The sequence below is a fragment of the Mesoplodon mirus genome, assembly GCF_964341445.2.
Source record: "Mesoplodon mirus genome assembly, chromosome: 11".
Classification (NCBI taxonomy): Eukaryota; Metazoa; Chordata; class Mammalia; order Artiodactyla; family Ziphiidae; genus Mesoplodon; species Mesoplodon mirus.
In genome coordinates this window covers 79,965,292-79,980,209 of record NC_138987.1, presented here as the reverse complement: position 1 = coordinate 79,980,209, position 14,918 = coordinate 79,965,292, and the positions used below count along the sequence as shown (strand labels likewise).

Below are 14,918 nucleotides of genomic sequence, written 5' to 3'. Positions count from 1 at the left end.
CCCTCCCAGACAGTAGATAGTGGAGGAAAATAGGATCATCTCAAACCTATGATCTCACTGAACTTGCTGAAAGCAAGACCAAAATAGTTTTGTCTCAAAGATGCTTGTTCTGACCAAGCTTTACTGCAACGCTGTAGCAATGGCGCACAGAGTCCAGACTCAGGATCAGATGTCCCTGGCTTTGAGTCCCTTCTCTGCCCTGTGACCTCTGCTTGTTCTTGGGCAAGTTGTCTAATCCGTCTCAGGCAAAACTCCATCACCTGTGAAATGGAGACAACAAACCTCTACCTCATGAGATGCTTGGAAAGATTAGAGTGTAAATTAGGTTAGTGCAAGCTGGGCATAATAAGCTAGTGGAAAACAAGTATTAGCTCTATTATATTAGGCAATGTGTTAGGCTAACTCATTCTTTATGACATACTAGTTGTTATAATGTCATAAAATGTTGTTATGGAATAAAATTTCTAGTTCTTGCGGAATTAAGAATCTCTCACTCTGTCATCTGAAGAGAAAAAATTCTCCTTAAGACAACATGCCTGTTTTCTAGTTTCTTTCACTTCTAGATAGCCATGATACAACACTTCAATGTGTTGTTTGTGTTCTACATTGACTCAAGCGTTCTACTAAAACTCATGATGAGTGAAAGAAAGAGTAATGTGAATATAGAATTACTAAATCCAACATGGCGCAGTTTGTAATTGTTTTGATTTCATTTTGTAGAACATGGATTATCTGCCAGCAGTTCTTCGGTGACAAGCCAGTGAGCTCAAGTGGAAGATGGATGTGTGATTTTGCTTTTCAGGCCCCAAAGCAAAGTAGACTTGGCAAGGAGTAGGGGTCACCATTAAAACAATCCATGTTTTCAGGGGTGACACATTTTGTCATTTGTAAATGTCTTCCAGCTTGGAGGGAAATGTAAGGAAATTCTCTGGAAGATGTTTTGAAGTTTAATTAAAATACAGTTTGAAAACATACCCCTTGTGCTTTGTACTTGTAAATGTGAACGTATCAGGAACTTGCACAGAGATGTGAATGTTCTCATCCTGATGTTGGGTAGCTCTGGTTGGGAACTGTGTCTATTAATCTTCTGACAAAATAGCAGTGTGCCTCTTTGTGCACAACTGGACCTTATGGGTAACGTCTGTGCAGTATATTCATAGGATGGTAACCTGATATTTTAAATTCTCCTCACTTCCTCTGGGAGGTTGCTGTATACTCAGCACAAACCCTTGCTTCTTGTACTTTCAGGGCTGGAAAAGTTCCTAGTAAACCAGAAGCTGAAAAACAAAGGTCACTCTGGTGAAAGGTTGATAACTTGGAGCAGTTAGTCATTCTCTGGGCTTCTTGTTATTGGAATAAGAGAATGGCATGACACGGGAGTCTGAAATACTCAAAACTCTGATCCATCTCCTACATCCAGCAGACTTTTTGCTTAACTCTGCTTTTCAGTTCATTCATCCAGAAACTGAAAGAACTTTTAAGTTCTGTTCAATGAACATTTCTTGAGCACCTGCTATGTACTAATGCTGTTATCTAGTGTTGGATGATATACATTGACTAAGACAAGGTTCCTGCCCTCAATAAGTTCACAAAATAATTAGGGAAGTAACACTGGCAACTTGGAAGTAACAGTACTTCTCTTAAGGAGTTGACCCAGGACACATGATAATATAATTCAGTGAAGTAATACCTTCAGCCTTTGGAATCTTCGTAGCTACCAGTATTTAACACCTCCTCTGAATCGTTTGATTGAGTCCTTAGGAGGAGCTTTGCATGTGGCCATGTTTTGCTAAATGTATGATAGAATCTTTTTTTTTTTTTTTTTTTTTTTTTTGCGGTACGCGGGCCTCTCACTGTTGTGGCCTCTCCCGTTGCGGAGCACAGGCTCCGGACGCGCAGGCTCAGCGGCCATGGCTCACGGGCCCAGCCGCTCCACGGCATGTGGGATCCTCCGGGACCAGGGCACGAACCCGCGTCCCCGACTCTCAACCACTGCGCCACCAGGGAAGCCCTGGACTAAGTTTCTTTAATTTTTTTTCTCCTGACTTTTCTCTGCTTTTTTTTCTGCCCTCTCCACTCTTCACCTTGAATTGGATGTACTTCATAAAATGATGTCTAGATAATTCAGCCATTCTGCTGAATTGAACTTAAATATCAGACAAAAATACATTTTAAGTGGTTTTAAAGTAATGTGAAAATGTTGGAATTTGTACCAATATAAACATATTAAACTTAAGACCATATTCAAATACAGTTAAAAATTACATCATGTTTCTTCTACTAGAAATCTTAAAGGATATATCTATGTACACATAAAATTCACCTTCTGAGTCATGGTGTAATTTAGATTATATTTTATTAGACATTCTTTACAAATTTAAAATACTGCTATTTTTACATGCGCAGAGGAAAATCAGTTTGGATAATTATTTAGGCATTCATTAAAATCAACCACAATATAGAGACACTTTATTGTGTCATTTATCAACATACTTGATATGTATATCTAAAGTGCATTATGTTACAAAAAATATAGAAATTCAGCAGCACCAAGACACATTTACAAAATAAATACATCAGTTGACAAAATAAATTATGGTAAATGTGATAATAATAATTGGATTAGCCTTGGCAAAAAAAAAATATTCACAATGACCAATGTGCAGTTTCATAGAGCAATGGGGGAGACAGTTTTATTCCAATGCATTTACAGTATTTACAGACAATAAATATTTCTAATACTTTCCATATGTTCATTATTACAGAATCCTGCAATATGTCTTCTGAACGTCTCTGCTGAAAATTTCAATGCCTCCTGTAAAGAGAAAGAAGGGAAAGAAGAGGAGAAAACAGGTTAATTCTCTTTACAAATGAAGAGACATAAAATAAAGGATGTAAATTAAGGAACATAGAATCACAATAGAAAGAGATTCAGGGGACTGCTTGTAAATATCTTTTACAGAAGGTGATTGTGGGATCCACCTGACTTTCTAGAACCTCTGCTACAGGCCCGGTCTTTAATCTGATCAAATGGTCAATGTACAGCAGAAAGGAAAATGGGTAAGGGACAAATTTGAGAATTCAGAAATAAGGCCAGGTTGTGCAATACATCATTAAATACACCTTGCTTAGAAGTTTATTCCCCAGTGATGCCCAACAGAGGTGATGCAAAGGTTGCTTATTCTGTTCAGGTTCTCATTTGGCCAATCTCTCACTAAGATAATGGGCTGTTGTGAGGGTAGAGTGTGTGATTTGGGGTAAAGGTTAGAAGGATGTGTAATTAAACAAAGTATGTTTGGTTGATGATTTGATGCTATCTGTCCTTCCTTAGCTGTCCTTAAACACTAATGAATAAAACTATCATTGGATTTTAGTTTTTGAAGCCAAAACTAAGATAGAATTGCTGCTAGTTTTTTGACTGAATCTTGCATTAGAGATTGGGAAAGCCCATTTTAAATTAGAGAATAAGAATCAATTAATTTTAAAGTATAAAATAACAATATTTCATATCACTGTGTTTGTTTTATTACCCAAAATAAGTTACCACTTGGGACTGACACCTTTTCAAACCCTTCTAAACACTGGAATGACAGTATTTTAAGATGAGCTAGTGACTTTTTCTCTGCTTTCCTCTCTCCTTTTCTCTTCTCTCTGTGTGGTCTATTTCAGGGAATACATATTGGTGTCAAGGAAACAACTACGGAATGGAATCTGATTGGCTGTGTCACTGCATTAACAGCCAGAGTTTTACATGGCAGACCTGCATGATTGTGAGACCTACCAAGAAGCAAACTCTTTTGACAATTTAGGAATTTTATGTGCAGCTTGAAGAATGAAAAGCAAGTTTAGCATTTAGGGTGTTTTAATGTCTTAAGGAATTGACCTCTTCACCAAGAGTCTTGTTTGGAATGATAAAATAGCTCCTAGTTACACAGAAGAAAAATAGTTTACGATTAAAATTTTAAATGGTAGGTGGATATGGATGGATGCTATGAATAAAGTCCAAAAGGCAACTGTCAAACTCAATAATTTGCTTACTGTACTGATTTTTAAATGTCTTGGTACTAAATGGTATTTAGTGAATTGAGTTTAAGAGTAACACAAGCAGGGAGGGAATGAATAGTCTCGAACAATTATTTCCTCAGAAGGAAAGAAAAAGGAAATAAATTAAAGGACCAAGGAAAAGATCTTTTGATTAAGTTTCACCCTGCCCAGCCAGTTTGCTTGTTATCTTTCCTTCTGATTTCCCTTTAACAAAGGCATGTAGTGGAACAGTCAGGTAAAATATATACCATGACCTAAAAGTATATGTATATGTTTATTACACATATGAGTATGACAACACTTTAGACCTCTAGCTCTTCTGAGTACTGAAAAGCTTTTATATTATTTCTAAATCAGTGTTTGCCAAATTATATGGTCTCAATTAAATGAGTTCTACTGTAACTGGACATCTCATTTGTAACATCAAAAATTCCAAAATGTAATTTCCAAAATTTAAAGCTATGTATTTTCCACTGAATGGTTCACGTGAGAGGATCCAGACAGTGTTAGCACAATAGTTTCTTTTAAGAAATACCACCACTATTATATAGTATAATAAAGTCCGTGCTTGCTATATCATCAGCCCTCTTAAATCATAGTATAATAATGCAAAGAGATTAAAGAGAGGACATTAATAAAAGGTTGGTTGCTTACAAATCTTTAAAATAGTAATTCTGAAAAGATCCTAGTTGGATTACAAAATTTGCATGACCCCATATGTTCTCATCAGTACACTCCTGAATTTCCCCACTCTTCTCTACACCTCTATTGCATTGTATTGGGAGAATGCCAACATCTGGCTGCCAAATGAACAGTGCTTTCCATGAACATCCCTCAGAACCAGGGAACAGAAAGGAGAAGCAGAAGTATTCTACTTCTTTCAGTCCTAGGTCTGGATTTGATTAGGGTACTGCCTAATTTTTACTAAATCTATTTTTTAAAATATCTTTATTGGATTGTAATTGCTTTACAATGTTGTGTTAGTTTCTGCTGTACAACAAAGGGAATCAGCTATATGTATACATGTATCCCCACATCCCCTCCTGCCTGAGCCTCCCTCCCACCCTCCCTATCCCACCCCTCTAGGTGGTCACAAAGCACCCAGCTGATCTCCCTGTGCTATGTGGCTGCTCCCCGCTAGCTATCTATTTTACATTTGGTAGTGTATATATGTCAGTGCTACTCTCTCACTTCGTCCCAGCTTCCCCTTCCCCCTTGTGTCCTCAAGTCCATTCTCTACGTCTGCGTCTTTATTCCTGTCTCGCCCCTAGGTTCTTCAGTACCGTTTTTTAAGATTCCATATATGTGTGTTAGCATACGGTTACTAAATCTGCTTTAACTTAGAGACACGTTTGGGATAAGAATTGACGAGGGCTGGTTTTCAATTCTCCAGATATTTAAGAGCATTGAAAATTTTAAATGAATAGAATTCATTAAAAAGTATCTCTACTTCTGTTTTTATAACATATATATTATATATATATATATATATATATATATAATGGATAAAAATAGGTTCTGGCAATAAAGTAAAACCCTTGCATTAGTTATAAATATGTACAATTAGGATCATATCTTAAAATACACTGAATATGTGCATTACACCAAGATTTATGGGGTTTGTTACCCCTTATAGATCCATTAGATATCTGCAGAATAGATAATTCACTATGCTAAAGATTCCTCTAGTGCCACTGCCCATTGATTACTGAAGCTGTACTACTTAACCAGTATAACTATTATTTATATGCTATTTAATGATGGGCTTTGTCAGCGTAACTCGAAGATAGATGTGATGGTAAAAAGGTTCAAAATCCCCTTTGAAACATCACTCTGTCATCCTATCTCTACCAGTCAGGGGAAAGGATTGGAGAAGTAACAGGGGACTCTTTAAATAATGAGATCATTACTGCATATGATGCATTCTTGTGTTGTTTTCCTCTTTCTTTCAAACCCCACAGAAGGGCTGTACTGAAAAGTAAAAACCAAAAAAGATCCTATCAGCGGAAATGCAGGGGTAAAGAGCAGCACTAACACGGCGCTGGCCTAAGCGTCAGGAAATGAAATAAAGGCAGCTCTGAGGACCACCTATCCCAGTTCCCAGGTCTGCTCAGTTGCCTTAACTGTGGAAGGCCTTCGTTTTCTATTTTATAAAATGAGATTAATACTTGCCCCGTTTTTGCCTCACAGAAACACACATAGGTAGATAGATAGATAGATAGATGGATGGTACAACCAGAACGAAATCTAAAAGCACCCAAATAATAATTCCATGTAATCTCACTTAATCTTCACCTGACCCAGTGAGGTTGGCACAAGTACTATCTTTATTTCACCAAAGAGGGGAGTTAGTCTTAGAAAGACCTTAGAAAGGAACTTGCCCAATGTTATGAGCTTTAATAAGTTTAGACCCAAGACTTGAACCTAAGGGTTTTGGCTCCAAAGTCTGTGCATACGAGCATCTGTGAGCTAAGAATAAACAAGCCACATAGATGTGGTTTTATTATTCCTACTATAATACCCTAGAGGAAGTAGTTCAACTTGCTCTGGACAAATAGATACATGAGAAAAACTTATATCTTATAACGAAGTCTATACTTAAAAATTTTCAGAAATCATGATTTTTGTTTCATGAACTGGTAGAAACCAGAGTTAAATTTAATTAAATAAATGTAAAGTCTGTGTTTAAAATTTTAAATTTAATTAAATGAGAATATATTTAATTTTTAATTAAATTTAAATTTAAAAATGTGGAGGACGGCTGAGAACTGTTTATGGTAAGATATTTTTCTGTAGTGTTTGTAGTTCATATCAAAGCCTTCTGCATTCTCCCTTGGAGTAAAAAAGAAAGAAAGAAAGAAAGAAAAAACCATCATAAAGTTTGACGTGGTGTGAGTGGGGGAAATCAATACGTTTCTCTAACAAATGGTGAAGGTGCAGTAGCTTCTAAAGCTTGAGTGAAAAAATGAAAGGGGTTAGTACAGCACTAAAGGATTGGTGTCGGGATTTGTTGGTGGAGAAAGAAGCAGGGTGATTAAACCCCCGTGGGTGTTGAAGGGCTAGGAGCACACTGCTTTAAGGCAGGCCGTATCCTGAGCCATCTTGGTTTTGTAAGCTTTTAAATTGTGGAGCCATTGATGGAGGGACAGATAGGGAGGAGATTCTAGGTCTGTGCAAGCCAAAGCAGAATAGAGGCTCCACACCCCACCTGGGGGCACGGAGGAGGGGCTGGGGCTCCAGGAGCCGGTTACCGTGAACTGAGCTCCAGCGATGTCGCGGAGATGTCAGACAGGTGGTCCCCTTCCAGCCAACACCCAGCCACACCCGAGTTCAGCCAGGCAGATCGAGTTCGCCGCTTCTTCTTTTCCTGCTCCTTGCGTTTTCCAGGCTTGCTTTTCTTTTTCTTGCCGGGTGTCTTCAGTGGCTGCTCTTTGTACGTCTCCACCTTGTTGGTTTCCTGAGTCAAGTATCTGCCCTCATCCTCAGACCCAAATCGGACGGGGTGGTTCTTGGTGTTGGGAACAGGCTTGGAGTTGGGGGACACCTCCGAGGTAGCTCTGATTTCAGCTGTGTGGATTTCCGCGATCAGATGGTGAAGGAAGAATCGTCGCCGTAAATCTTGGATGGACTTCCCCTTGTCATGGAGAAGCTGGTGTTCAGACACAGCTCTTTTGCTTTAAGGGAAAAAGAACAGGAGGGGAAGGAAACAATGACATTTTAGTAGACGGCAGAGACCACAAAGACTTGAGGAAAGCCCTTTAAATTGTCTAGTTGATCCAATACAGGATACAAACTAAGCTGGGAGAGCTGCAAGCCAACTGAGCAAGGAAGGGCGAGAGCGGAAGGGAAGAGCCGGCCGTTAGGAGGCTCCAGCTCCAGCCTCAGCTATGCGGCTCCCTAGGTCCGTGACCTTGGTGAGAACATGAACGTTACTGGGCCTCAGGGGCCCCATCTGTTTAAAAGGAAAGGATCCGATTCTGAGATTTCTATGCTGTCTTCTCAATTTAAAATATTATGATTCAGTTATTCAAAGAAATGGACAGAAACCACTGGGCTTTTTTTCCCCACATTATTCAGAGTTGTGTTGGGGAAATAAATCCAGGTGTCCTAGTCTGGGAAACAAAAAGGTGGCTGATTTCACCTGAGTACTCGCCCCAGGCACACTTGAGCATGAGCAGGCGTGCATGCACACATACTGCTCCCCACTTGAGAAAATACTACTACTACTGAATCTCAAAGAAGAGCAAGCTCTACTAGTAAAAGCAAACAAAGACTGAAGGATGAAGTGAGCTGTGAAGCCTGTCTAGGAAACCACCTAACACACTGAATTTGAACGTGATTGATACTAGACTATGGGCTACCAAGAACCTATATTTGAAGGCCAGTTGTCAGAGAGAGCATGCATCATTTTCTGTAAAGTAGTGGGTGGTCTCTTTAAAATGATTTTGAGTGTTTAAATTAAGTGAGATCATTCTATTTCATCTGTGCGTCTTTTTTTTTTTAATTTAGAATTTCAGAGGGTAATATCCTTAGTACTCAACTGAGAAATTCACTTTTCTATTTGTTCTTTGTCTTAAAAATATCTCTAGAAACAAATATGATTTTCCTATTTAAACAACACTCTAATGAAAATATAGTGAAAAAGAATAAACGAATTCTCTATCAATTCTTTTAGATAACACCCCGACTCCTGCTTAAATGTCCATTCATGCATTCTTGTATTATTCTGTGTGGATTTATTAGCCACATTTAGGAATTGCATACATGAATCAGTCATATTATGTCTGCTACAACTATGCTGCACCTAACTCCAATTTGTACCACTGAAACAACCCCCCAAAGTGGCTCATTTTCAAAAGTATCTGAAGGGGCCTTCCCTGGTGGTGCAGTGGTTAAGAATCCGCCTGCCAATGCAGGGGACATGGGTTCGAGCCCTGGTCCGGGAAGATCCCACATGCTGCAGAGCAATTAAGCCTGTGTGCCACAACTACTGAGCCTGCGCTCTAGAGCCCGCAAGCCACAACTACTGAGCCTGCGTGCCTAGAGCCCGTGCTCCGCAACAAGAGAAGCCACCACAATGAAAAGCCCACGCATTGCAATGAAGAGTAGCCCCCGCTCGCCGCAACTAGAGAAAGCCCATGCGCAGCAACGAAGACCCAATGATGCAGCCAAAAATTAAAAAAAAAAAAAAAAAAAGTATCTGAAGGTATTTCACAGGGCTGCATCCCACGTATTGTCATTCTCCTGACACTACGATAGAGTTATCTGGTCTCTTATTACTTTCATTAATACAACTTTAACTCCTCAGAGAAATATGACAATAATAAATAGCACTCTCCTCATTTTACAGATGTGGAAAGTGAGGTTCAGAGAGATTAAAGGCCTCACACTTGCTCACATGATGAGAACAGGCAGAACCAGGCTCCAAAGACGAAGTTTTTGATTCTAAAACCAAGATTGTTTTTTGACTTCCTCAACCCTTTCTCTTGCCGAAGCTGAAGTGTATGTTGAGGAAACAAGAAAGGAAGGGCATAAAGAGCCTGTGGTAGGCACCATGGCAAGGGGCAAATGGACAGCAATTTATCAGTTTCCTTGAAGACCAAGCTTGTCCCAAGAAGTACATTTTCCTCACCAGAATAACGAACCAGGATTCCTAGTCTGGATTATCACTGGGGGAATGAGAGATTGTCTGGTTATATTGTGAGTCCCAGAAGGGTAAGGCATGAAAACACAGTCATTATTTCTCCGGACCTTATAGCCAGATACCAGCTTCCTTTCAGCATTTTAGCGTGTGTACTGACTTTAAGCCATGAAGGTTGTGCAAAAAAGACATGACTTAATGGAAAGGAATTTAACAGGAGCCTGGTTTAAATGAGGCATGAAGGAGTCTCTCTTCCTTTTTGAAGGTGCCACATGTGACTAGATTAAAATTCACTTACTCTGTGGCAGTAGTTAGTATCCTGGAAACTTTTAATAACCTACAAATTGGAGGCTTTGCTACAACAGATTTATATTGTCTAATAACATTTTTAAAGAATAGGACTGATATACTTGCAAGTATTATAAGTATTGCAGTTTAATAAGTATCTTTTAGCAAAATGTCACATTAAAGAAGGAAGATCTTAGGCGTGATCAATTATACTATTTGGAGCTTTTATTATTTTCTCAATTCCTGGCAGATAGCCACGCATCTGTATTGTTCTCCAAATGTATAATACAGCCTATTGTAGCTTAACTCGGGGTCAAAACTTTTAACAGTTAGTCTGTTCTAATCAAGCCACCATTGCTCATGCCTCCTCTGACTGGCATATATGCCTGTCATCCTGGCTAGCCTGTCAACTGTGAGTCATGGTGCCTTCCTAACTCAGGCACTGCTCTTTCCCAGGATGGTTCTCATGGGAAATGGAGAGATCACTCTATCCTCTGTTTTATAAAAAGCCTACAATATGGCACAACTTTGTCCAGATTAAAATAGTACATCTTTCATGGGGTACAAAGATTCTTTCTGCCTTTTAGGGGTAATTATTAATATATTAGAAAACACAGACTTTCTCAAATGTTAAATCGGAAATGCTGTTACGTAATTTACTTACTAGCTCAAAGATGTCTGCATTTAAAATATTGTGAAGAATGAATTTCCGATTGAGCAACTACATTAGAGGATCAGGGATATAATAGTGTCTTTATTGTCAACAAGAAATAAGGTCCATGGAGTGTTCTATTTACTTTCCAAATAAGACATTAACTGAGACAAGGGTAAGTGACTAACATGTACAAACTAGATGTACACGGGGGGTGGGCAGCATGTTCCAATTCGGGAGGCTTTCACTTTAGATAATTCTGAAGTACTTAAGTTGTAAATATGGCCTCAGTAACAGTCTGTTACTCTATATGTCTGTAAGCATTGCATAGCACAATGGTTCATATGACATTTATTACATACCCAACATGGAAAAACAAGTATGCTATGTTCATGGTCTCCTTTGATTATTATTAAAAGATGCAAAAATGTGGAGGACATGCTTAACACAGATAACTCTGAATTCAGTCAAAATACAGCTCTTCTGCCTTAAAAAAAATCACTCTCAAGGGAGTTTTCAGGGAAGAAGATTAAATTTCTAAGGAGCTCTCATGGAGCAAAGGGAATAGCTGGAGAGATGGGAATTCCGTTTTCAGCACAGGAAGAGATGGCATGCTCGTGCTGATGCTAGGCACCTAAGGAAGGCATGTGGGTTTGAGAAGAAAAGTTCTGTGGTACATGGAAGAGTCAGGGTTAGGGTGTTAGAGTTAAGATGACTCACCAGAAGTCCCTTCCAACCCAAATGACTCAGTCGAAAGTTATGCTTTTCACTAAGTGGAATAGACCCAGTCTGGCTCCCAAGCAAATCAGTCAATGATGTTTTAGGTTTCTGAATCTGCTGGGGCTTTCTAAGTTAAACACAAAGACCGCCACCTGCCGAAAGCCACATACATCTGGACAAGAATGTCCACAGGTCTCCAACTTACGCTCTAGACTCATTAAGTAAAGTCCTTTTGGACTCACAGGTCCAGAAGGTTCACAACCTACATTGCCATGGCCTGGGAAGTGTTACTGTTGTAGTAGTTTCCTCTCCCTTAAAAGTTAGCCCTTAGCTAGAAAACATCTAAAGCAGTTTCCCTAATACTTGGTGTGAAAAGTAATCGGGGAGTAATATGATTTGATTATATGTTAAAATTTCTTTCAAGAAACTAGGTTGATTTGTCGTAATAGTAGACTAATGCTTTGTCTAGCACACAAAATTTACTGTTACTTGGTAATAATGCAAAAATAATGACTTGTTTTTTTAAACTCCATTTGGTTGCAATAATTTGATGAAACCTTTTAATCTGCTGATGATTTCAGCCTCCATGAAAAACCATGGCTGTAATGTGATGATCTATTAGCCATTAACTATAAGAATGTTTTGTGGTAGTTTTATAACCATCTGCTGAGTGTGAGTGTTTAACTGCAATATTGTATTTCACCCACAAACAAAACTATAACAGTCTCTGGATGCTAAATGGTTTCTGATGTGTCTTTTGCAAGGTGCAACAAGGAAAGAGTTAAAAATAGCCTTTAGGACTAACTTAGCACTATTTTTATGTCATAACTGTAGATTTAATCATGGCCCATTTACTGTTTCTCAAAAGAGAAAGCAGGTATTTCTTAAGCAACTTTAAAGAAAAAAATTGGCTCTGTTCCAAGACAGTATTTTTTGACCAAATAAATACAGCATTTAAGTGTGCTTTTAAAAATTTAGTCTTCATCTATATTTATATATGGATTTTACATAACTGAATTAAATACAAATTTCAAAATGAGCAAAAAGCCAATACAATTTCCAGAAATACATCAGCAAAATGTTGATTTGAAGAATACAATGCAGCTTTATCTTCAGCACAACGTTCTACACGACTTGCCTTAGGAGATTCATAATAGATTTTCATTTTGGTGCCAAGGTTCAGACATGTCTAAAGTAATTTCATTTAAGGATTTTCTGCTTTAATAATAATAGACCAAGGGCACATATAAAAAGTTGCCTCTTTGTACACCCTTGGGAATTTGCATGGAAGCACCAGGAACTTGATTGTAAGCATTAGATATTGCTATTTTTATTGTTAGTGTAAAAGTTCTCCGTAATTCCTTCATCAGAGGCAAACTTGTCTCAGTTCTCAAACTTTATGGTTTTCCCATCCTGAACACCGAGAGTGCAGCTTAAAGATCACCCAAAGATGGTCTTACACACATTAATGAACTGCTAGGTCCAACGGATTATTAAGCTAGTGTACTTGCCCACTCTTCCAACTTTTCAGTCACAAAACATGGTGTTAATTCTCTGGTGTGCTTTGAGGTATGACTATTTTAAAGTCAAAATTATCCTTAAAGAATCACCAAATGAAAATGCCAAGATACAAGTTTCCAGTCTACAGTGCAAATATTTGACTCCAGATTAAAGAGCTGTTAGCAATAATTCCAAGGGGGAAAAAAAGTTTCCACACCTAATATTCATTTTGGAATCAAGCACTCTAGCGTTCTTGAACGGTATCAATACCAATGTTGGAGTTGTGCCATTGCAAAGTTGTTACTACTTCATTATATAATATGCCTACATTATGTAATGTGGTCCATTTTATATGCTTAAAATAATGTCATTCATAATAAAATTGATGTAAAGTTTTTGCTTTTCACACAAAACCTGCCACCCACATGCAGTGTGTACGTATACAAGTGTACACAGACATATGTCTCCTGGATCCCTCAGCTTCCTCCGAGTTAGATATCTAAATCTCTTGCAATCTTCACAGTTTCAATATCTTCCCAGGTCCTGAAAGTAACCCCCTTTTTTTTTCACTAAAGGAGATCTTGCCTAGAGGAGATTCTGTAAAACGCTCCCTCTCATGGAAACACAAAAAACTTGTCTCTTGCCTGTTTCCCCTTGAAGTTCAACCAGTTCTCCCGCCGGGTTTGAGGAGCCGGGCTCAGCCCCGGGCAGGTAGCGGATCTCTCCGCTCTCTAACCTGGGCGAGGAGCATCAGTGACCGCGGCGAGCCCTGGGCAGCGCCCCAGCCTGGTGGCCTCTCCCCCTGGACTCCCCAGCCCTCACCCGGCGCCCTGGGGAGGACCGGGCACTTACAGTCGGCGGCCGAGCTCCTCCACCGAGCGCCCGCAGGAGGGCACCGAGTAGCTCAGCAGGAACACCGCGACGCTCCACTGCTGAACCAGCCTCCACAGCATCGTATCCTCTCTCTCTGGGGACCTGCAACGGAGAGGAAAGGGGCCCGAAGTGTCAGTCCGGCATCTCCATCTCCCCGCCCTACCCCGCTGCGCCCCTTCAGCCTGCTCTCAAATAGCCTCTTCAAGGGCATCTCCCAACTTGAAAAGAGCAAGAAAAAAACTTTCTCTGGAGCCTCTCGGCACTTACTTATTTAGGAACAAACTACTGTGCTTTTTCCAAACCACACAGGCAAAAAGGGACCAAAAAGAGGAAGAAAAAAAAAAAGGAAAAATCAGAGGCGCCTTCTCCGAAATAATAACCAAAATGAAATGGGTTTATATATATATCTATGATGAGTAGCGTGTTTACACGTCTCCCATAGCAATGTCTAATTAATCTGGCCGGCAGTATCTTGGGTTCGGGAAGCAGGGCTAACCCCTTCTTAAAAAAAAAGAGAAAGTTTTCCCTTCCGAGGTCTGCTTCTTTGCGAACTAGGCCGTCTTGTTCCAGAGCCACTTGCAGCGAGACCCACATATATATACCTAGCTGTCTGTCTACCTCCTCTGGTGGGCTGGTTGCTTCCGGAAAGTTGATTCCACACACCCTGGGAACCAGTTTCAAGTGCGTGTGTCGTCGATCAGGAGGGCCAGGTGGCGGCGAGGGCGGGTTAACAGCGGCGCGGAGGGGCGGCGGCGGCCTGAGCGAGCGGCGGGGCAGCAGCGGCCCCGCTTCACGACCGGGGAGGCATGCTGGCCGGGTGGCGCAGGTTGGAGGAGAGTTGAAAGCCGAGCAGAGGAATGTTCACACGCTCGCAGGCAAACCTGCCGGAGAAGTGAGCGAGTCGCAAAGAGGTGGCGCCCTAGGAACGCGCGCGGGGCGAGCAAGGGCGCGGGCGCGCGGGGGGCGGGGGAGGCGACGGGCGGCCGGAGCGACCGGAGGGGAGCCCCGAGCCGGGAACGTCCCGCCGGCCACGGGGAGCCCCCCTCCTTCCCCGCGGCCCCCAGCGCTGCCCGGAGCTCCCCCGAGCCCCACGCCGGAGCGCGGGCCCCGCCGCGCCAGCCCGGGGCCGGGGACGTGGGCGGATCCACACGTTCCCGCCGGGTCCCTCCGGCCCCGGACCGCTCCGCGGATCTGCGAGCC

At 40.8% G+C, this 14,918-nt stretch overlaps 1 protein-coding gene and 1 long non-coding RNA gene across 4 annotated transcripts in view; one reads left to right on the top strand and one right to left on the bottom strand.

Annotated features, from left to right (window-relative positions):
- LOC309812130 overlaps positions 1-4,016 on the top strand; it is a 50,252-nt gene extending 46,236 nt beyond the window's left edge. The window contains exons 2-4 of the long non-coding RNA XR_014295291.1: positions 2,766-2,853; positions 2,963-3,060; positions 3,670-4,016. This is a non-coding gene — a long non-coding RNA (uncharacterized lncRNA). The remainder of the gene's footprint in view (positions 1-2,765; positions 2,854-2,962; positions 3,061-3,669) is intronic.
- Positions 2,446-14,536, bottom strand: PTHLH (parathyroid hormone like hormone). Of its 3 annotated transcripts, none has more exons than XM_082635641.1 (4): positions 14,321-14,536; positions 13,698-13,820; positions 7,296-7,718; positions 2,446-2,815 (listed from the first exon to the last, which is right to left on the bottom strand). In XM_082635641.1, the coding sequence occupies exons 2-4, from the start codon at positions 13,796-13,798 to the stop codon at positions 2,806-2,808; spliced, it is 534 nt and encodes a 177-aa protein (XP_082491767.1). In that variant the 5' UTR covers positions 13,799-13,820; positions 14,321-14,536; the 3' UTR covers positions 2,446-2,805. The 3 variants fall into 3 exon arrangements, with proteins under 3 accessions (XP_082491767.1, XP_082491768.1, XP_082491769.1); XM_082635642.1 differs by having other exon boundaries at positions 14,337-14,536; XM_082635643.1 differs by having other exon boundaries at positions 14,382-14,536.
- Between the last annotated feature and the right edge of the window lie 382 nt (positions 14,537-14,918).

What these genes read in the sequence shown, in the direction of transcription:
- PTHLH (XM_082635641.1), bottom strand. Translation starts at nt 13,798, where the DNA reads ATGCTGTGGAGGCTGGTTCAGCAGTGGAGCGTCGCGGTGTTCCTGCTG. An exon ending in GAGGAGCTCGGCCGCCGACT is followed by an intron (nt 7,719 to 13,697) that starts GTAAGTGCCCGG and finishes TTTCCCTTAAAG; the next exon opens with CAAAAGAGCTGTGTCTGAAC.